The 23,298-nt window shown below is 38.9% G+C and overlaps 1 protein-coding gene across 2 annotated transcripts in view; it reads left to right on the top strand.

The window, feature by feature from the left end:
- The window catches only part of hspg2 (heparan sulfate proteoglycan 2), a 127,129-nt gene that overhangs the window by 63,517 nt on the left and 40,314 nt on the right, over positions 1-23,298 (top strand). The window contains exons 13-40 of one of the 2 annotated variants that reach the window (XM_008414489.3): positions 380-524; positions 993-1,150; positions 1,241-1,381; positions 2,107-2,270; positions 2,351-2,530; positions 2,616-2,812; positions 3,038-3,185; positions 3,874-4,001; positions 4,221-4,307; positions 4,986-5,044; positions 5,269-5,330; positions 5,426-5,566; positions 6,889-7,059; positions 7,735-7,914; positions 7,996-8,114; positions 8,219-8,330; positions 9,651-9,764; positions 9,944-10,071; positions 10,591-10,677; positions 17,860-17,927; positions 18,370-18,434; positions 18,510-18,650; positions 18,844-19,035; positions 19,396-19,434; positions 19,805-19,909; positions 21,371-21,622; positions 21,745-21,795; positions 22,286-22,369. In XM_008414489.3, the coding sequence (XP_008412711.2) occupies positions 380-524; positions 993-1,150; positions 1,241-1,381; positions 2,107-2,270; positions 2,351-2,530; positions 2,616-2,812; positions 3,038-3,185; positions 3,874-4,001; positions 4,221-4,307; positions 4,986-5,044; positions 5,269-5,330; positions 5,426-5,566; positions 6,889-7,059; positions 7,735-7,914; positions 7,996-8,114; positions 8,219-8,330; positions 9,651-9,764; positions 9,944-10,071; positions 10,591-10,677; positions 17,860-17,927; positions 18,370-18,434; positions 18,510-18,650; positions 18,844-19,035; positions 19,396-19,434; positions 19,805-19,909; positions 21,371-21,622; positions 21,745-21,795; positions 22,286-22,369 (3,518 nt within the window). The remainder of the gene's footprint in view (positions 1-379; positions 525-992; positions 1,151-1,240; positions 1,382-2,106; positions 2,271-2,350; positions 2,531-2,615; positions 2,813-3,037; positions 3,186-3,873; positions 4,002-4,220; positions 4,308-4,985; positions 5,045-5,268; positions 5,331-5,425; positions 5,567-6,888; positions 7,060-7,734; positions 7,915-7,995; positions 8,115-8,218; positions 8,331-9,650; positions 9,765-9,943; positions 10,072-10,590; positions 10,678-17,859; positions 17,928-18,369; positions 18,435-18,509; positions 18,651-18,843; positions 19,036-19,395; positions 19,435-19,804; positions 19,910-21,370; positions 21,623-21,744; positions 21,796-22,285; positions 22,370-23,298) is intronic. The other variant, XM_008414501.3, reaches the window with a different exon arrangement.

Here is a 23,298-nt window from a genome sequence, read left to right as displayed (position 1 = left end):
CTTTCCACTTTTAAGAGATGAATTGAACTAAAATGAGAACGCATGATTCTGTTGAGCCTCTGAGGCCTTCACAGAACAGCTATCTGTCTTTGTACTGAAACTGACTGAGGCTGTCAACAAATAAAAACATCTTTTTCAATGTGTAGGTATACAAGATATACATGAAGCAGCATAGTTATGTGCTGTTTTATATTGATTTAGTAATAAAATACATAGATGTTTGCAATTGATTCATGATAAAATGTAAGCATGTAAACATGTAGAGATATGACTATTTTTGCAAGCTCATTATGACTTCCCTGGGTTCCCAAGCTTCAGTCATTTTTATGTGTGTTGGAGCATTTTGTGTGTTAGCTGCTGTGGTTTTCACTCTTTGCAGACCCTCCTACTGTGGTGAGCCCGCCGGAGGAGTCAGTCGAGGCAGCGCGGGGGTCGACTGTGACGTTCACCTGTGAGGCTGTTGGCATTCCAACACCCATCATCACATGGAGACTCAACTGGGGGCATATTCCCAAAAGCGACAGGTTGGGCTTTTTGAGACCCTCTCCCTCTCTGTAGACTATATTTGTTGTACCTTTGTTAGTCAACAAAAAAGCGCCTCATTCCTTTGGGAATGTTTTTTATTGGTGCAACTGGCATGTTGCTAAGTAACTAACAAGAAGCCTTTTTTTCTTCCAGCATAAAACTGCAATTATGGATTTATTTGCTGTTCTTGGTTTTTGACATGAACCCCCCCTACAACTAAGTTTCATTGCTGACTCCTTGCTTCAAGGCCTGTGATTTTAATTAGTGAGAAATTTGCTGTGCACTCTTAACTCCGAAAGCTGCGGTTTCAGGCTGTTGACTTCCACAACGCCCTGCTGTGTGTGTGGTTAGGAAATTGCAGAAGAATTCTGGGGATTTTTTTCCTAGAACACTCCTGATATGTTTTGTTGACGAACGATGTGAAGCTATGAGTGGGAAAGCATTCGTTTGTGCTCTTTTTCCCCAAGGTTTGTTATAACCAGTGAGAATGGCCGCGGTACCCTTACTATTCGTGATGTGAAAGAGGTAGACCAGGGGGCGTATACCTGCGAGGCCATCAACGCCAAAGGCTTGGTGTTTGGTATCCCTGATGGAGTGTTGACTCTCATCTCTAATCCAAACCCAGGTATAGAAAATCATCAATGAACCAGTATGAAATCGAAACACTTCAGTTAAAAAGCTTTCTGTAAACAAAGTTTTGTCCTGTTTATTCCAGAGAATTGTCCCGATGGTCACTTCAGGGTGGATGGCCGCTGCATCTCCTGCTTCTGCGCTGGAGTCTCAAAGAACTGCAAGAGAACCGGACGCTACCGAAACCAGATCAGCCTGCGCTTCACTGAGGAGGAGGACTTCAAAGGTACATAAGTTTATTATTTTTGAACCAATAAAGTACCTTGCTGAGGTAGGTACTCTTACAACTTTAATGTGTGCCTTTATGCTTCCTTCATTAAGTTAGGAAATGTACACGCTATACAAAACATGTTCACTACATTTTTTGCACAATTGCAAAATCTGCTTAGTTCTACCTCTGAGCTCCTTTCAGAATGAGCTGTTTTAGGGCCTCTTGTCAGCTTAAATCCAAATAAACTGCTGCTGGCCTCCCAAATCAACATTTAAATATGAAAATGGGCAATTACACAAACATCTTTTAAGAACATTAGTGGAGCCTCCTGCACAACCAACAGGAATACAGCAAGTTCCTGAATAATAAGTCAACAACGAGACACATGTCTTTTCTAGCAGCCATTGTACAGGCCATACAGCAACAAACCAACTGACCAAACACACTGGAGCTCTGCTTGGGTTGCTAGGTAACAGTACAGTGTCTGTGGAATGTGACTTGGCGATCGGACGGTTCAATTTCCAGACACCAAAAAGCACTTTCATGCCAAAAAATGGCTGGTTGTTTCTTAGAAGCAGTGGAGACCCAAATGGAAGTATAAAACATACAAAATGTGAGAGTTCAGTGTGATGCATACTTTGGTAGGGAATTGTAGATTTTTTGTCAACTTAAAACGATTTTTTAAGGATTTGGCAGACTTCACAATTAAATCTGATGTAGAATCTGAATTTCTCTTGCAGGAGTTAATGTCACCTACCCCTCCAGGCCAGGTACTCCACCCCTCTCCTCCACTCAGCTCCTCATTAACCCCGAGATGGAGGAGTTCCAGCTTGTTGACTTGTCTCGCCGGTTCCTCAACCTTGATTCCTACTGGACCTTACCTCGCCGGTTCCTTGGCAACAAAGTTGGTATAAAAAGAAGTTTTTTTGTTGTTGTCTTTTTTAATGTAATCGATGACTTTAATTTCATTCTATCCTCTGTTAGATTGATTCATACGGAGGATCCCTGAGATTCAAGGTGCGATACACACTTGCCCGCGGCCTTTCTGAGCCAGTGGAGAGATCGGATGTGATCTTAGTAGGAAACGGACGCAGGCTTGTGTATCGCCGAGGCAATGGCACTCCTCCCGATGTGATCAACCAGAAAGAGATCATATTCACTGAAGTAAGGCTGAATGAAAACATCCAAAGATCAGCTATCAAAGTGAAATCAACTTGAAAGAGTAAATCTGCTGCTTAATGTTTTCCAGGACCACTGGCAGCACTCCAACGGCCTCCCTGTCAGCCGCGAGGAGCTGATGATGACGCTGGCCGACCTGGAGAGCATCAGCATCCGTACCGTCTATGATAACCACATGGTCAGCGTAGCGCTCAGTCACATCGTCATGGATACCACCACAGTGGAGTTCAGCACTCTTGGCCATGCTAAGGATGTTGAAGAATGCAGGTAAGAATCACAAGTTCTCAGCTGAAACCTGAGACATTTTTTTTTAAGTTTGTAATTTTTAAAGCTGTATTTTGATGGTTATTTATTAATCGTTTCATCTTATGTTCATTTGGCTGCTCTTCCCACACATGTTTCCTCTTTACCACACTAAGGAAATTGTAACTGGCCTCATCACAGTTTGTTTCAGAAACCTTGGATGATGGTGCTTATGTTTCTCACTTCCAGATGTCCTCCCGGATATACGGGCCTGTCTTGTGAAATGTGTCTCTCTGGTTTTGAGCGCGTCCCTGGTGGTCGCTATCTTGGTACTTGTGCAGGCTGCAACTGTAACGGACACGCAACAGCCTGCGATCCAATCAGTGGATACTGTCTGGTAAGAGTTACTTCTGTAAGGTTGTCTATACTTTGAAACATGAAAGTAAAAAATGTTTTATTTTGCTTAATTTCATCTTCTTAAAACATACACACGCACGTGCATCCCCCCCCTCCCCCACACACACACACACACCTACCTCCCCACCCCCACACACACAGGTTGTGTACATTGATTTGTCTTAAATTAATCAAAGATTTACTCTAAATTGAGCAAAGCACATTCTAGCCATACGGATTTCTTCTACAGAGATTTGTGAAAGAATCGGTCGCACTCTGGAGTTCATTAAATTTCAGCATAGTACTCTGTAAAGATGCCACCTGTGCAGGAAATTTCTGCTTTGCTAAATACCTCAGGCAACTCTTTGGGTTATTATAGCAAAGTGAAGGTGACTTAGAACAACAGCACACGGAAGAACTTGACTGGCCTGAACACAACCAGATAAAACAACTTGAAGAGCATATTAAAGCAGAAAGCATGAGCCAGAGATTCTCATCCAACATCAGTGTCTGACCTCAAACGTGTGCTTCTTTAAAAATGGAGAAAAATTACTATAAACAACCATTAACCTTGTGAAAAACATTCCTTTAACAATGGAGTGAATACTTTTGGAAATAGAGTTTATGTCATTTTAGGATACTTTAAGTGCAATAGAAGAGAATGAATTGCATGTCTTCCTCCATCACAGAGCTGCCAACACAACACAGAAGGCCCCCAGTGTGACAAGTGTCGCCCTGGCTACTTTGGCGATCCAACCCGAGGTCGTCCTGACGACTGCAAACCCTGCCCCTGTCCATACACTGAGACATCACGGCGGTAAGCCTACACCTCCGATAACGCAACACATATTCACAAAAACACAGCAATGCTACAACTACAGGGCTCACAGATGGATTAAGACTATATTCAGACCTTTACTGGTTTAAACAACAAGCTGTTTCCACTTCATTGTTAAAATCCACAGGATGCTAAGCTCATTACATTGTCTCTCTTCTGCTAATTCTTCATTTATTACCTTCTCAATGGTCTGCATAGGTTTTCCGACACCTGCTTCCTGAACGTTGACCAGCAGCCCACATGTGACGCCTGCAGGCCCGGATACACAGGAAGACGCTGTGAAAAGTGAGGAAACTAATGTCATTAATTCTACTGTTCAGTTGAGACCAATTCAAAGAATAAAAGCACTTCTTTAAAGGGTCAGTATCAAGTTGGATCAACTTAAAAAAGTCAGTCAGCAAAAACATACCTGATTGATTCTTCAATGCTTGTTTGAGAGGTCCTTTAATCTCCCGTAGCAACCATTCAGTTGTGCAAAACGCCTGGTTGGAGCTCCATGGAGCTGCAGTTTCCAAACTCCACAGAGCACCCATCTCCTGTGATTAGCTCCTTCAGACTGGCCAGTACCAATTAGCAAACATCTAATGTAACTGCACCTGCTGAGCTCATTATACAAGCTAATTGTATGTAATGTTGTCAAAGGGATAATAGAGAAGCTCTGTTGTGATAACTTCCTGAAGGCGGAGCTTCAGAAAGTGCTGGAGCTTTTAAAGAGACAGAGACCCAATTTCAAGGCGATTAATATCCAAGTAAAATTTATTTTAAATCATATTTGATATGTAGTGTTTTTATAACTGCTGAATGTAACTTGATTGTGCTATAAAACGGCCCTATGTGCCTGGAAATCACATACTGCTGCCCCTTTGAGACTTTTAAGTTTTAAAGACAGATCATTAAGAAATCAATTTTAGGTAATCACTTTGCTAAACTTTATGGTTTATCTCTTTTGATTTTTTTTTTCAGGTGTGCTTCTGGTTACCAGGGTAACCCCCTCCTGCCTAATGGAAGATGTGTTCAAATTTGTGAGTCTAATTTTAATACCCAAGTGACAGACAAGTGAATGAACAGAAGCTGCTCAGGCAGTTGCTTCAGTAGTGTGACAGTGAGGAACTCCTGACTGTGTGTAATGGTTGCCAGGGTTGTGCGACAGTTGTATTTAGTCATTGCTCAGGTATGCAGCTTAGCTGGAGCGCTCCCAGGTGCACTTCAGTCCCCACATCATCTTTCCAATGTGCTCTCTCTGCAGCACCCTCCACTTGTGATAACAGAGGAACTATCAGCTCCAGCAGCAGGCCATGCAGCTGCAAGGTATGGCAGTTTATCTTAAAGGGAACGACAGGGATGCCAAGTAAATGGATTCCATATGTGCAAGTCCTTGTTTTGTTTTTGTGTGTGCGTTGCAGAACAACGTGGCAGGCGATCTGTGTGATGAGTGTAAGGCTGGATTCTTCCACCTATCAGAGGCCAACCCTGAAGGCTGTTTGCGCTGTTTCTGCATGGGGGTGTCCTCACAGTGTGCCAGCTCCTCCTGGAGCAGAGATCAGGTGAGCTGCAGGGAAAAGGAGGGTGGAATATTAATAATCTCTGTTTGATCATTCCTCTTTTTTAATTGTGTCTACCTGGACGTTTGCCTACTTTTGTCATGGGCCACAATGTTTTACATTGGCGGGATCAAAAAATAGAAATATCCTTTATTGTTCCACAATGGAAAAAAAAATCTGTTCAGCAGCAACAAATTGACAGGCACTTTGCTGCTGCTGCAAGCTAGCTACTGGTCCACAGTACCAGTAATTAGCTGCTAATTTACTCTTGCTTGCTAGCTGGTAGGCATTGCACCAAGTAGTTGACTAGTCACCTGCAAATGTAGATCAAGCTGCATTGTAAGGATCTGACGGATCGGTGGTCCGCATGTCGCTTTATCCCGCAAAGTTGTAGAGCCGCTGCTGAGTCAGCGAAGCATCCTGCTTCGCATTGAGTTAGAGGAGCAGCAGGTGGGAGCGCTAAATTTAACTGTAATCAAAGGGGATCCATTCATAAGAAGTTTATGATGTTCCAACATGCACAATTGTGGTCAACATAATCATTTAACTCTGTGCAGCTATTCTAGATGAGCATATTGATTATAACTCCCAGCTGGTGTTGAAGAAAAAAAAAGAAAGTCAGGCTTTTTGCAATTTTTTGATCCACAATGACAGAAGATCATCGCTCTGTTCTACTGCTGCAGAAGAAGTTTGAGATAATGTTCTTTTATTCCTTTAATTCTTCACGATAGACTTATGGCTAAACAGTCTTTTGTCAATGTTTGATCTGAATCTTGTTGATAAAGCCTATAAATTAATGTGAAGCATTTTCTCTCATGTGTTTAGTATGTCACAATGACTAGTCAACTTTTATCATGTTGACATCGACTTTAAGAAAGTAGTCATTTACTAACTACCCAGTTTTTTATGTTCATTATGAGTCACTACAACTGTTTTGCCAATTTACTGATGTTTGTACATTCCTCTCATAATACATGTCTTAAATTTATTTCGCAATGGTCTTAAAAAAGTCTTTGGAAGTCTTAAAATTATAGTTGGTGAAGGCTGCAGAAACTCTGGTATGTATAATATTTACCCTGTGAGAATTAGAGAAAATCTACGATAAATTCAGTTGCATTCACCCATGTTTTGGGTTTTAAGAAATCTAGTTTGTATTTTATAATCATACCATCCTGGGAAAACTTGTTTTAAAAAATTCCATAAATCCCCAAATGAATCTTAAGATTCATCGCTGAAAGCTATAATGTGTGAATAAACATTTGACTGGAGCTGGAGATGATTTCTGATACGAGTGTGTGAAGATCTGTGCTGTTTCTGTTCCTCAGGTGCGAGGAGGAGTGAATGGGCAGCTCTTCACCCTCTTAAACAGCGCCAACACCAAAACAATCTCTGACGGGATCCTCCAGAGGGGCTCCTCTGTTGTCTACCGCCCCGATTCAAACAACCCCAGGGATGTCTTCTTCTGGGTGTTACCTGAGAGCTTTAGAGGAGATAAGGTAAGAGAAATAAGCTTCTACGGAGAAGTCGAGCTCGGGATGAAGATAGACTAAGTAAATCTTGGTAACAGCTAGTAAGACTGGGCATTTATTGTATTGTTTATTATTTGTCTTATCATAAGAATTTTGATTTATTGTTATCACAATAAATTCCAAATAATGATGTTTGAAAACCCACAACACTATCCTTATTATCAGGATTGATAGTTTTTACTTTTTCACTGTTTGTTCAAGATAGCTTTCGTTGCTTTCAACTTCTATTTTCCTTGAATTTGAAAATAGAGTTACTGTGTGGAGTTTAGTGATACAAATCATGCTTCATCATATAACTGGTGACCCAAAGAAGCACGTTTCAAATGGGAATGTTTTTCAAAAGCATCTTTTGTGTTTGTGACATAGTTTGTGCCATCACTTTTAACGTTACCACAAATGTATCGCAAAATATTGTGATGAACTTTAAGTCCATCATTCACCCCTAACTGTTAGTCAGTGTTTGTATTTTTCTCTGTCTCCTGCTCAGCCGTTACCTAGTCTGTAAAAAGGTTGAACATCTTTGAAAAGTTAATTCGCTGTCAAATCGTTGCGCCTGTCTTGTGACTATCCATTCTAAACCACAGGGGGAAATGCCTTTTCACCATTTAGGTTAGTTATGTGTCCTCTCTGTTCTGCCACCAGCTGACCGCTTATGGCGGGGAGCTCAGCTACACCGTGACCTTTGAACCTTATCAGCGTGCGCTGGTGGTTGACAGACAGCCGGACGTGGTTCTCCAGGGCAACGACATCTTCCTGGAGCACTACTCTCAGACGAAGCCCCTCCCACGAGTACCACAAGCTATGACTGTGACGTTCAGAGAGGTGTGTATTTTTGGTAATTAATGTAAACTTTTAGTCAAAACTAAATTCTAACACTAAATTTTCTCCTCCTGTTGCTATCAGTCTTCATGGCGTCGCACTGATGGGCAGCCATGTACTCGGGAGCACCTGCTAATGGCTCTCGCTGATGTTTCTCTGCTCATGATCCGAGCCACCTATGTCGACAGCATGGCAGAGACAAGGTAAAAATAGAAAACTCATTCACAAATAACCCAAAGAAAACTGATCTCAGTGCAGAGATAGGAAGTACATCTTTGTGTTCATATATTTCTCTAATGTTGTGCAGCATCTCAGATATCAAGATGGACATCGCTGTTCCTCATGTTACTGGTAGTGAACGAGCCCTGGAGGTAGAGGAATGTGCCTGCCCAGTAGGATACAGAGGAGCTTCATGCCAGGTAGATGTTCAGACAACTTCAGCTAACAGAGTTCAGAGGGCATAAAAGAATGACATTGATTACAGCAAATATTGCATTTGAACTATATTTTTGTCTTATCTGCAACATATACTTTTGTTTTCGACTCTCAAAAAGAAGCTGGGCTTGATTCAGCCTCTCATTTCAGTAAATCAACAGATGTAATAATAAGCACTACAGTCACAGCATCATTAAATGTCACGACTTATTCTGGTGCACTGGCACTTACAGTAGAGTCTGTTAGTGAAAGTGTCAATGGTTAAGACTTTGGAGTTCACCATACTAAAATCGTAAATAGATGAGCTAACTGTGGATACACCCTTAATGTCTCAGACCAAACTCGACTCTGTATGTCTGGGTCCATTTTGAGCCACAGAAACAAATGACGATTCCTCTGGGAGTGGGCTAATGTTAACAGCTTCTGCCTGATGTCAGTCAGATTACGGGATGGTCTTGTGGACTCCATGTAGGTGGGCCAGACCAACCCATATGAGTGAACAACTTATATTAGAAAATATCTTAGTTTGCAGTGTTATTACAAAAAACTGTTACCGTGTGTATTCATAAAATAATGTAGATTCTAACCTCAACTTTGAGATTTCCATCAGGTAAGGTAAAGCAGAGCATCTTTTCCTTCTCTGTCAGCCTTTCTGTTTCCTTCTGAAAGTCTTGCTCTCTCCCATAAACTAGTCAGCAACAGTTTTCTTTGTGTGGTTCTTTAAAGAATCATATTTTAGAATTGGAAGATGGTATTAGTCCTCTATCTCTGCATCTTAGCCCAAATATAAATTATATTTATATAATTATTATTATATAAATAATAATTATAATAATATAATAATTATAATAATAATAATTATTATATAATTATAATTATATTATAATTATATAATAATTAATAATAATTATTATATTATTAATTATAATATAATTATAATTATATAATAATTATTATTATTATAATTATTATATTATTATAATTATTATTTATATAATAATTATAATAATAATAATTATTATATAATTATAATTATATTATTACTTTCCAATCAGCACTGTAACTGATTTATATTAGCATCTTCCCCTTTGACTTGGATACATTTAGACTATTGCAACTTCTCTATACAGGTTTAAAAATAAAGAGGGGAAAAATTGCAGATGTGCCCTTGCTTGTTTCAAATAAACCTGCGTTTTCCATTAGCTCTTGATGATAATTACAGTGTCTCCTGGCTACAGTGGCACAAAGACATATAACTGTGTTATCACACGTCTGAGGTGGTTTTTCCATGCTTTTCGTCACAGGAGTGTGATGTGGGTTATGCGAGGACCACCTCTGGTCTTTACCTTAGCACGTGTGAGAGGTGCGACTGCAACGGCTACGCCAGCAGCTGTGACCCAGAGACCGGCAGGTGTCTGGTAGGTTCTGTGCCTCTCTTCCTCCCTCCGAACTCTCCGCTGGTGCCAAACACGCTTTGATCCCTCCGGTGGAATGTGCTAATGATTTCTTGGCTCATCCTAACATGTGAAAACACGAGTACTGTGCTGTGAATTGTTCCAACTCACCTCCTGTTGGTTTGTGTGTGTGTTCCCTTCAGCAATGTCTACACAACACTGAAGGAGAGAGATGTGAAAAATGCCTGTCTGGATTCTACGGAGACCCTACAAGGGGTGGTACGGAGCCCTGTAAGCGCTGTCCCTGCTATGGAGCCACTTCCAATGCTCAGTGAGTTTACATCTTGACTTGGGTTTGCATGTTTAAGTAGTTGTAAACTTCAATGTATTATCCGTCCGTCCGTCACCTTACACAGTAGTGGAGTCACGAGGGGTGCTGTTGCCTATCTCCAGTGGTCAATGGGTGAGAGGCGGGGTACACCTTGGACAGGTCGCTGGTCCATCTCAGGGCAACACTGAGAAAAACTGGACAAACAATCATCCAGACCTAAGGAGAATTTAGAGAGACCAATTCTAAAAAGATATTTTTTTCTAAAATGGCCTTGTAGCTCCATATATCTTCCTTTGACCATTTCCTCAGTGCTTAGTACAGTTTTATACAGCTTTGTACTGGTGTGTCATGTAAAATGGCCATAATTGAGCTTAAGTTTGTGATTATAACATGAAAGACTGTGAAAAAAATTATATTATTTCTTTCCAAGTCCCTTTTCAGAAAAAAGGAGCAGAACAACGTAAACTTTGTGGAGTAAAAGAGAACCCTACAGTAATGTTTTATTCTCTTTTCTTAAAGATTCTCCCCAGTGTGCCACCTGGGCTCTGATGGTCAACCAGTCTGTGACACCTGTCCTCCTGGATTGACAGGCTTGCGCTGTGAAAGGTACCATCACACTCTCCTTTTTTTTCATCTCTTCTTCCTTGTTTGTTTTCCTCTCAGTCTTCTTGATTCTGTTTGGGGGTTTGCTGGCTGGTTGGCAGCAAGGTGAACTTGGTTTGACATTAGCATTCGTCTGCTTCATTCACATGCAGCAAAAGCGATATGGGCATGTCCATATCTGTTATTTTTTGTGGGAGCTGTCACTGGTCGGTGGGATGCTGACTTGTGCATCCCAGAACTTACTGTACTTCCAGAATTTTTAACTTTTCCACTTTAACTGTGTTTATTCTTCTTGCTTTATGATGTATTTGTATATTCACAGAGCTTATTTTTCAATAGAATAATGTGCCTTATTATTATACACGTTTGGTGTTTTTTTAAATAATAGAATTATTCAATTTTTATTTTTTGTTGCAAACATATTTGTCTCTGAATTTGGCAATATATAGACAAACCAATCAGGGGGTTTGTGACCAAAGACAGATCTCCTGAAACCAATTTTAGTCAATTCTGATTTAGCTCTAGGTACTGTTATTGTCAAGATCTAAAATATATGTTGTGGCCTTCCTGACATTTACTATTTTTAGTATTTGAAAAACAAAGATAAAATCAAAATAGATCTTTTGTGTTTCTCAAACAGTCAGGTACAAAACAATCAAAACTGCAAAACTGCAAACTGACATTGGACGAAACAGGTCAGCTGAATTTAGATTAGCCTGAATTAAAAGCTAACTCTGTAGAAAATAGAATTTTCTTTTAAATACATTACACTTTTTATTCTTCCTCAGAATTGACTTTTAAACACTTTCCTAGAATATCAAAATTAGCAAACTGAATATCAGTGGTTAGCAGAGTTAACCTGACCAAGGGTAAACGTCTGTCTCCATGTGTATTTCCTAAAGAATGTAAAGAATGTACCTTGACTATGAGATTTACAAAGGGTTGCTTAGTCTTCTTATTTGCTAAAGTCTGCTACAGAACAAATCTCCTCTTCGATAGGTGGTAATTGTAAATGGACTGAACCTATATGCCAGTCTAGTGCTCAAAGCACTTTACACTAGAGACACATTTACCTATTCACACTCATATTTATACAATGATTCGCAGATTGGTGATGAAACATCGCACGGATGGATACAAATTCATATTCTGTGACATACGGGTCTCTTTAGTACACCAAAAAAGTTGTATTCTCGCCGAGTTTGTTGTAGGATCCTGAATGGATCCTGAATCCTAAAGAGGCAGGAAAACACTGCCTCTTTAGGAAACCGTTTGAAAAAGTTTCCTACTTCATTTGTTTTTCTTATGACTTAATTTCAAATGTTTGACTGGTAACGAAATGGGCTTACTTTGAGTCTTTCTTCCTTCATAAGAATGTCCATACCTGATAGTGCTTGGGTATTTTTGTGTCTTGTGATTGACAAAAAAAAGATTGGATTTTTAGGTTTCCAACTGGTCTTTTAAGACCAGCATTGCACAATTCATGTCAACAACCAATTTCTTAGTGCATCGCTTGCTAAAAATCTTACTTTTGCTTCATTCTGTCCTTTTACCTTCAATAGCCTTTATCAGAGGATTATTTCTGCTTCAGCTTTGCGCTTTGCTGGTAGAAAAGTGTTGAGGTGAAAATTCTGTTCGCACACAGACCCCATGTCCTGTGGATCATAAATGTAAATGTGGCATTTATGAGGACTCCTGTCTGGCTGTCAAATCTTTGCCACAGCAAGGGCAAAGATGACACGGTGACATTGGGAATAAGTAATTTATTTTTCACTTGACGTCTCTGCCTGCAACACGCCTGATTTTGCTGTTTTGATGTTAAGAGAAGACAAGCCGGCTGCTGACAGTTGTGGGGATCCTCTCCTGGAAGAGCACATTGGCAGCCTCCTACCTGTGGGATGTGGAGCAGAGCCAGTCTTCAATTTCAGCTGGGATAAAGAGATAGAGCCCTATGGCAGTGGGAATGATGACGAAGATGATACTTATCATCCAGAAAAAGGCGCTACTGCTGTCCCTACTCGGACATTAATGTGGACTTCATCTCTCCACGACAGATCAAAATTAACTGAAGGCATTAAAGTCCCAGTCAATTCAAACAGGTCATCTCCCAGACTGCCACCCCGTTTCACTCCCAGCCCAGAAATCAGGCACTCCAGCTTTCAACACCTGCTCCGACTTCACCTCAATGCCTTCAACAAGCGCTTGACCATGCTAGAAGGCAACACACTAGATATGAAGGAAAGTATTCGTAGAATGGAGAACCAGCAGAGTCGCCTCAACACCCATCTGATGAAGCTTATTGCTGTCCATTCACTTAAAGATAAGGACAAGAAGATATCCGAGCTGGAGAGAAGCTACTCAGACATGGATACTCGACTTAAAAGACTGGAGGGACGGCTGGAGATTTTAATCGACGGCTTCACGGCACTCGCTCAACAGATGAACAAGATGAAACGCGCAAGACACGCATCCCGTCGGCTCCAAGAAAAGAGGTTTCTGCCTCTACTCAATACAGTTATTGCTGTTCCGCTGTATTCAACTCCTCAGTCTGTGATCAGAGCTGAACCCACTGAATCGCCACTCGCTGTGAGAGCTACAGTGCCCAAAAGCATACCCACTCCAAGTGTTGTTTTAACCAAACAAAGCCATCTCGTAATCCCTCAGAAAGACAGAAAGTTGAAATCACAAGTGGTCACTACTACCAAGTCTCTAGCGGTAACAAAATCGGCCAAAAGTCATGTCCCACCCAAGCAAACAAACAAATTTAAGACCACCCTTGGTAAGGAGAGCAAGACTGTTCCAAAGTCTACATTGGAAACTCCAGTAAAGCCTGAAACCAAAAGGCCAAAGGGTAGCAGGTCATCTGTGACCGCTAAACATATTTCACAGCCAAGGCAAACAAAGTCCAGGAAAACTAAACAAGAGGCAGCCGTCACTAAATTTCAACTTGAACCCCCAGCTCACAAATCAAAGCCTTCAACGACCTCTCAGCTGCATAAACAGTCTGGCCAAGCCAAGAAAAAGGATTCTTTGCCGCTAATCAAAAACAGCGGACAAGTCAAGGCTGTAAGATCAGATGCACCTGTCCAGAAGACATCTAGAGGCAATTCAAAGAAACTCTCAGAGCCACACAAGGGAAACTCTAAGCAAAATTACAAAAGGACTAAAGAATCTCCCAAAAAAGTCTCCACAAACACACAACGGACAAAACCTTCTGCTGTCAGGAAAACCCAATCCTCAGCAAAACGGACGAGTAACTCTAACAGCAAATCGCCTTCCCTTAAAACGTCTGACACAACAGTACATAATAAAGTCAGATCTTCCAGTGTCCACAAAACAAGCAAGAAAAGAGAACCTAAGGAGAAAGCTAACTCAAAATCTGGAGTTATGGATCTGCTGAAGCTCTTAAATGGAGATTACCAGTCTTCAAAACGAAGGAAGGATCAAGAGGGTTCTCTTCATATTGTTTTAGGAAAACTGGCTATTCCTATCAAAATCATCCCAGATAACTAAGCAGCAGTATGTTGTGTTGAACTGTTTTCTATTTTTATCCAAAGCTGAAATCCCAGACCTCATATTCATGCCCTCACTCTGTGAATAGTTGTTGATGAAGGGGTTTTATTTTTACTGTGTTTATAGAGGGACACATGCTAAAGGTTTTATGTATCTTTAAGGGTGTACTCTAGCAAAATATTGCCATAACTGTTGCACAAAAATATGCTATGAAGAAATGGCTAAATATTCTGTTACTGCTTGTGCCTGACTTTTGTTTTAAGGTAGACTACCTCAGGTCTGGCACTATTGTTTTCTTTCATCCTCTCCATCTTCAGTCATTCAGTTTCTGTGTGATGTTGTGTCAGTGTTATTTATTGCACAATGTGTCTTTGAGTAAATACTTTGATGATCCAGACCAGAGGATTTACAATTCAGGCCTTGAGGTATGGAGTCGTGAAACTTTTAGATGTGTCGCTGGTCCAACATACCTTAAACAAATTACTAATTACTTTTTCAGTATGTAGTCAAGTTCTCCAGAGTCCTGCTAATGACCTCATTATTTGATGCATGCATGTTGAAGCATAGACATTTCTAGAGATTGCAGGACCCTGACCATTGAGGCCTGGATTTGAAGACCCCTGATATGGACTATGCGCTAGAAAAATAAGATTTCAACTTGTTGAATAAGGGGTAAAAGTGAAGAGGGAACATTTCTCTGAAATATTATAAGCAACACGTAGGAGCTTTTATTATTTTACCTTAATTTGTTTCTTTTTTCGATTTAGGCATTTGGAACCAAAATCTTGCAGACATTACAAGTGTTTTTAAGTCACATATTCAAAAGTTGTAGTCACTACTAACAGTGGTGCATAGTAAAATGGTCAGAGTGAAATATTTTAATAAACCTTGGATGAGTTGTTTGAAGGGGTTTTTTTTATTTTTGAAGTTAGAAATTTTTAATATTGGGAAATAGCTCAATGTTTCTTGTCAGTCATATCAATCCATTAAACAGAGAGGAAAATATTTTATGCCGTTTCTTATTATAATTTTGAAGATTATGACTTGCAGGTAATGAAACCCCAAAATTTAGTGTTTCATACATTTTTAATATTAAATAGTAATAAAAAAAGGATGTCTTAGACAGAAATATCAAGCTTCTGAAATGGTTGTTTTTCAATGCACATAATAATTGGCTGGGTCTCTTTTTGCACAAATAAATGTATCAATAATCCACAGACTCTCTGGGACTCGGTCAACTTTGCTGATTAACACCATGGTCATTGAACCAGCTTTTGGTACTTTTGTCAGTGTGGAAAATCATCACTGACTTTAGAAACTTCACACTGGACTTAGATCAACAAGGATTCTGCTCTGATTTCATTTTCTAGAAGGATTTGAAGTCTTTTCCATATGCAAAAGAGGCTCAATCAAAACTATGTGCGTAGAAAAACAATATTTTCTGAAACCTGAGATTTCTGTTAAAAATTGTATTTTTAAAAATTGATGTGGTGTAATATCAAAATTTTATGACACCCTAAATTTTGGGTTTTTATTACCTGTAATCCCTAATGATCAAAATTTCAAGAAATAAAAGCCTGAAACATTTCAGTGTAATAGATCTATATATTTTATGAGTTTTAATTTCTAAGATGAGTGACAAGAGATATTGAACATTTCCATATTCAAATTTTTGGAGCTGTAACTGTACACCCATGTTTCCTCCAGGATGAATTCTTCTCACTTCAGCGATTTCCCCTCAATTCCTTTAACATAATCAAATGTTGACATTACTGGCTTAAAATTAGATGTTTTAACATTTATTGAGAATATTGTGTTAACTCAATATATTCACATTATAATCCATAATATTTTCTTATATAACCATTGTCAATGTAAAATGTACACTCACCCAGATGGAGTCATGCAAATTAAATTAAATTAAATTAAATTGTTGGGTTAAAAGCTTATCTGACTGTACTGGATGTATTATAGAATCCCCAACCTTCTTGATTGTATTATATGATTAGCACACAAATCATGCGATTGGTTGGTATAAAACATGCAGTGATGTTCTCTTGGTGGAGTCTGGTCTCATCCAACCACACCCTTCACACTGCGTTTTGGTGTCCTGCCATAACCGTTGGTTCCAATATCTGTCCACCCTGACATCTGTATACCTCACATTCTAACCTACAATGTATTAGCATACTACTATTTCAGTCTTACTTTTGTACAGCGCATTATCTGTGTTGAGTGACCTTCACTGACTGTTGTGGCTGAGTGGTGGACGTTCTGAAAACCATTACGTGATGCTAGCAATAACATGCTAGCAGTAAGAGTTGTCATAGAAACACATGGAGGATGCTCGACTAAAAACATTGTAAGAAAATACATTTAAATAGTCGTTTATTGTGTTTTAGTGAAATACTTCCTTGTTATGTTATATGCTTAAGTTTTCTGACATGTTATAATTATTACATATTCACAATACAAATGTAAATGCACAATCCAACCCTGCTTCTTAAAAACCCACAGTGTAATATTGTACTGCTGTTTCAGTGTTATTGTTGTACAAGGCATCATCTGTGCTGAGTGATCTTCACTGATTCTTCTGACTGAGTGTTGGGCTTTCTGTTAGCCGTTATCTGATGCTAGCATTGGCATGCCAGCTTCCCAAGTTGTCATAGAAACACTTAAGAAACTGAAAACTTAACATGCATTTAAATTGTTTGTTTTATTTTTATTTGAGTGAAATATAACTTCGCTAGGAATGTACTTATTTTATGACAGAGTTTAGTTATGATGTATTTATCGTTTTCATACAGGCACATTACTTTTAAATATGTACTGTTGTTCTGAATGATATATGTTTATAAATGTACAAAAAACCACAAAGTGCCAAATGAGCTACGCTTTAAAGGCAGTTAGTTTTAAAAAAAAGCAAGTTTATGACATGGAAGCCCTCTTTGTTGACCATTGATCTGTGGACCTGCCAGAGTACAGGTGAGGTAAGCAAGACTGTAGCGCCGAAAGTAGCAGATTCGGGTTTGCTTTGCTTTGGTTGCAGCTCAAATTTTTGCCTGGGTTCTTGCTACATTTCTTTCCTACCTCACAGTATCATTTTATTTTTAATTGCATTCTCAATATTTTCACATAGCTAGTAAGCATACTAGCTATGCTTACCTCCACTTTGTTTTGTCCTGGTGTCAGTCCTTTACCCATAAAACCTGTAGTTTTATGATAATGGTGATACTTTTCTAACTGTTTATGAGTCTTGTCATTTGTGATTCTGTGAAAGAAAACCTTTTTCTGTTTCAGTTGTGCATTCATATGAGAGATGGAATCAACATATGAGACATGTTGAACAGTTTAGCTGCACCCATGCTTCATCCATCTCCAGGGCTGCTAGCAGTGTCAAATCATCTTTTGTTTCAATTTGTCTTGAAAGCCTGTTGGAATATGGTGAAAAGACTGTCTGTCATTTATTTGGGGTTTTTACTTTAAGACTAGTGTATATTGTAGATCTGTACAAATTAGCAGTAGTTTGAAGGGGTTCTTCCAACAAACTCTGCACTCCAGGCCTTTGCAAGGGGTCATGAACCCACACTTTTTCCAGATTTTGGGCTAATGCTGTTTAACTGGATCTATTTTATTAGAAATATTTTGCTTAACAGATAATTTTTTCTTTAGATGTGCCCCAGGATATATTGGCAACCCGCTGCGGGGACAGGAATGTGTGCCTGACAATGATGTCAATGGTAAGCCATTTGTTTTATAACCAATGTTCCATTTTTATGGCGCTTCTTCTTCTTTTCTTTTTTTATTAAACTCTATTGATTGATTGAAAGATAATCACAGCAAATTAAAATTTTGAACACTGAAAACCTCAGACTTGTTGGAGAACATTCAATAAGACCAAGAAGCCCAACAGACAGGATATTGAAAAACTTGAGGAGAAAGATTAAAATTGATTAAAATTGCCTAGTCAAAGTCCAAGCCTAAACTCAATTTTTTCTACTCTGCAGACTACAAAATGACAAAATGTAAATTCATAGCACACTTTTTAGATTTTTATTTCTTTTTCACTGCTTTAGTTGTCCAATATAAAAACAGTGGAATTTGTGGTTTTAAGGTGACGAAATGGTATTTCCCATTAACAAAGGTGTCGCATACTATAACCATGTTATTACCTTGTTACAGGCAACTGTTATTACTGTGACCAAGCTGGCAGAGAAAGCTGCTCTGGTGGTGTGTGCCTGTGCAAGGTGATGGAAACATGCAGAGTATTTGTTTGGACAAACCTTCTTTTGTCTGACCTTGGCTGATTGTTATTGTTGCAGACGAATGTTGAAGGTCCATCTTGCTCCACCTGTAAGGCTGGAACCTTCCATCTCAGCCAGGAAAACAAAGATGGCTGCTTGTCCTGTTTCTGCATGGGTGTCACTCAGCAGTGCTCCAGCTCTACATACTACAGAGATGTGGTAAGTTCTTTAACTTGTTTTACACACCATTCTGAAACAATGCAGGTAAGAATCATCCAGTTTTTCTCAGATTCTGCATGCTTTAATTTTAAAGTTCATGACAGTATGTTCAAAAAATATTAGTTTGTCAGAAGAAAGTTTCTTATTTTTGGCAAATTTCCATCTGAACTAAAAAGATTTCTTGTGTCTGCAGGTCTCTTCTGTCTTTACTCCAAGAAACTTTCAGGGATTTGCTTTGGTAAACCGCCAGAGAACCAGTCGTGTTTCTACTGGTTTCACTGTGGAGATTTCCACCGAAGGCACTCAGCTGTCGTACAGCAACTTTAACTACCTGGGACAAGGCCCGCACTACTGGCAGCTTCCAGATGTGTACCAAGGAGATAAGGTCAGTAGCCAACAAGAGAAGTTAGATCAATGAATCAGCTAAAGTGAGATGTGCAGACAGCAGCAGTGCTGGTACATGGGAGTACATGGGACTGTGCGAAGCATCAGAAACTTGTAGACCATTTCCTTCCTTGCAGCCTTTTTATGTTGCTCCCTTTCCTTGCCTTATGTCTCTGCAAGTCTTGAAAATCAAACAGCATTTTCAATATGTGTGCAGTTTCTTTACCTCCATTTCTGCATCGATCTTGCTGTTAAATCTTTGCCAGTCTTATGACAAAATGTGCATAAGTGGTAGCTGCAGTAATCATTTATATAACTTTGCTCTCCAATTTTTGTGTGCATTTCCCTCCATTTTCTGTAGAAAGATTCGTACTTTTCTCGTATCAAACGAGCAGATCAGGTATAGTGACCACAATGAATGACGGATTTTTGATCATCAAATCATCTAAAAAGATTAAAAGCCCCTATTATTAACTTTTATTTGCTATCTAATGCATGCTTGTAATTGTGGCTGGTGGGTCTGGCATGGTCATGGTTAGTAAATAAAGGCACACAGTGAGTGAGCATGAGGCCAGTGAACCTGCATATTCCATGAATCGCTTTCTGCATCGCATCACATGACCCATGTAAATAGATTGATCATTAATGGTCCATTTCAGAGATTCATAAAGTTTAACTTTACCTCAGTAACACTGCCACAACACTAGCAAATACCATAAGCTCAGTGAAACAGACAGTGATCAAAGGGCTTCCTTCATCCACATCAATAGAGTGACTCGTATTCGCCAGAGGAACAGCTAAGGAAGGATGCTTCTGTTTGGAGCCTAATGGCCACCGAACGTAAGGTCAAACAAAGACCCAAAAGAGACGGCCAGGTATTTGGTATGAGCTGCACTGTAGTGTAGACCATCTAACACATCTAACCAGAATATAGCACCCTCTATACTTATTGACCCCCCCGTAAAAAAAATACAAATCTTTCAATGTTTTCATCATTTATTGCAAAGGAATAATCCAACAAAGATCCTACACTGAAAAATCCAGCCTTTAATTTAAGTACATTTATTCAGAGGGGAAACACTCTAGTTCAGTTTTACCAAAAAGATAACTTACTGTATGTTATACTGCATGTTTTTGCATTAAATAAAATAGTGTTAGGGTTAACTGCAAAATACGAAGTTTTTGAAATAAGCTTCAAAGTATGATTTGCCTACTTTTGATTAGGAAAAATATATGTTTTGTAATTACTATGTACTTAAAAAAATTAAAATAGCTTGCTAATACTGTAGTTCTGCTGCGATGGCTTACTTTTATATTGGTGGTAAACCCAGCTTACTTATTAGCATCAAATGAATGTGATAATATACTGGTGAATCTGTCTATGTTCTCTGATTATTCAACTTCAGACACAAACCGCTTTTAAACTCTCACTTTTCTAGCAGAGGCGACAGTGTTTCTGTTTAAAATGGCATAGCATTTCAAAAAATCCACAAACTCACGTACTATAAGAAGCTTCCAGTTTTCTGGAAGATCACCATACTTTGGCATACTTCAGTCCTCATTCTTGTTTGTCACAGTTCCAGAGGTTTTAAACTTTGATTTTTTTGTTTTGATGTAGACTTGGGTACGTTTATGGGTGTAACTATTGTCTTGGAGTCACCTCCTGACTTATGAAGATCAACACAGACCTGCTTTCCGTCAACAGCATGCCCTCATGTTTTCCTCACTTTATAAATTAGATAACACTTTGCACAATATTTAAATTTCAGAAAAATAAGAGGTCATGAGCTGAAAACCTAAAAAAGTAAAATGTAGGTTTTTTTAATGTTTTTTTAAAAATATATTTACTTTATGATTTATTTATTTTTTTTGATTGCCAATAACTGTGGCTTGTCTTACAATGGAGCTTCTCTCCTTCCAAATGAAAATACACAAATTAATGGTTGGATTTTTCCAAAATTTTCCTTGTGAGTATATGATTTTGTGTTGAAAGGCTAATTATTTAGTATTTTTATGCATCTTTAAAACATATATCTGTGAGTATGTAGGGTGCTGTATTTGGCACAGACTGTAGACAGTTTTTAAGTGTTGGTGCATGTGTTTGATATGTGATGAGTTGAAGATGTTTTGTGATGTTTGCTCTTGGTGTGACCCTTAATAGCTGAAACTTTAGACTTTTTAAGATACCCAAACATCTCTGGCACCAATAACAGCATGCTCACTTAATCAGTGTGTCACATGGATGAGGAAGAACTAAAACTCTAATCTCCACCTTTTTCCTGCTAACTGTCCCACCATTACCTCTCCACTCTGTTTCTGGTGCCTTGCTTCCTCAGAATGATGTCAAAAAGCTGGATGATGAGGTCTGGGCACTTCTATCTAACTTCTCCAATGGACAAGTCGGTTTCCCTCCATTTCCCCCCCCTCCTAAATCCTCTTCATTTCCCTCCTCCCGGGTCCCGAATCCTTCTTCTCCTCAATGGTCTTTGCATAACCTAAGCCCCCCCTCTCCCGCATCCGGTGTCTCTTCCTCTGTTAGACCAACCCGGCCCCAGTCTTACTCACCAGGCCACGCCCCTCGTCTGCAGGTACACTCTGTCGGAGTCGGCCAGAGATGTGATGTCAGGGTTTTAAACTTTTGAGTTAGTCGTTGCTGTTGGTGACTTTTTGGCTTTTCTTTTTGGGGTCTGGGTCTGCTGTGGGTGACCAGAGCAAGAACACTTTCAGCAAGTCTGCTGGTGCTTCTGGAGGCAGCAGTAAGGTAGACAGTAACAAGAAAGCATGAAATAATTTGCCACTTGTTTCTCACCATTTAAAAAACAAAAAAGTAATACAGTAGATTTTAAATGAAGTCTACTTCACAAACTTACCAGACCAGATTTACCAGACAATTTTCTTAAGTCTGAACAGAGAGACTTTTAATTTTTTGTGTTATGCTTTAAAAAGAGCCAAATCTCACATATGCATGGAAAGAAATTTGATATAATATGACTAAAAAGCTCATTTTTAAATGTCTTTTTTACAGTTTTCAAATTGGGCTTGATTTTTAGAAATTTGTAATAACACAAACCAAACAGTAGTTTCTGACTTAAAATAATTTAGGACTTTATCTCTGTCATGTTTGTCAGCCTTTCTCTGTGCCCGGCTTGCCTGCTTTTTTCTGTTTGTCTGCGTGCTTACAAGTTGCACTCCCTGCCTTTCTGTCTGTGGCTTATACTCTAAAGCCTTTTTCTCCATCTCTGGCCTCTCAGTACGCTCTGGTCTACAAAGGTTTCAGCTCGCAGCAAGACGATGTGCTGTACTGGCAGCTCCCAGAGCAGTTCACAGGGGAAAAGGTAACTGGAAAGACTTCTGGGCAGGATTCAGCAAAACATTTCACAGATTTTTTCCTACTGCATTCCCGTTGTCCTTCCATGATTGTTTTTGATTTCCTGCACATCTGTCTTGCAAGAAGAGAAATTATTTGCAGTCTTAAAATATCTAATATAATTTCTAATAGATCTGACTGTAAAAATGAGAACTTAATTTAACAGAATCCAGGAGAGTAATAGAATACATTTATGGACAAGAAAGACACAAAAGTAAATATTATTTAAACATATCCAATGGGGACATTGGTCCCCATTGTTCTATACTATACTGATTATAACAGGGTTCCTGTTCCTGTCAATTGATGAAAATATTTTTCTGGTCTCCATATACCATATACTCCATATGGGGAAACAATAAAGAAAGGAAAAATATTCTAAAATATTCTATATCTAGACATCGTTACTCATTCAGTTATCCATTTTATAACTATTAGAAATTTCCGAATGAAATCGAACTGCCCATTGTGCTTGTTTATGCTGGTTTTATGCTGATATGCACATATGTTTGTGTGTAAGTATGTGTATATATATATATATATATATATATATATATATATATATATATATATATACTTACATAGTTTTTTTTCTCATCAACTTATTTTATTATCTGTTTTTTTACAGCACTTTGGTGCAGTCTTAAACCGGTTTTTAAAGTGCTATATAAATACATTTGACCTTGACACTGATATTGACATTTTATAAAATGCTATGATTTCTTTATAAAAAATATATTAATGTCATAATATGAGTTACTTGTTTATGTTTTTTTCCTGTGGTTTACATTAATATGTTGTTTTGTGTTGAATCACACTGAATGTTTTAGAAGAGATTTTCCTCTTCAAGTGTCACTATGTACATAGCTGTAGCTCCAACAGTCATGTTGCATCGTT

This window comes from Poecilia reticulata, chromosome 7, assembly GCF_904066995.2.
Source record: "Poecilia reticulata chromosome 7, P_reticulata-male-v2, whole genome shotgun sequence".
In the NCBI taxonomy this organism is placed as follows: domain Eukaryota; kingdom Metazoa; phylum Chordata; class Actinopteri; order Cyprinodontiformes; family Poeciliidae; genus Poecilia; species Poecilia reticulata.
This window is presented reverse-complemented; position numbering and strand designations above follow the sequence as displayed.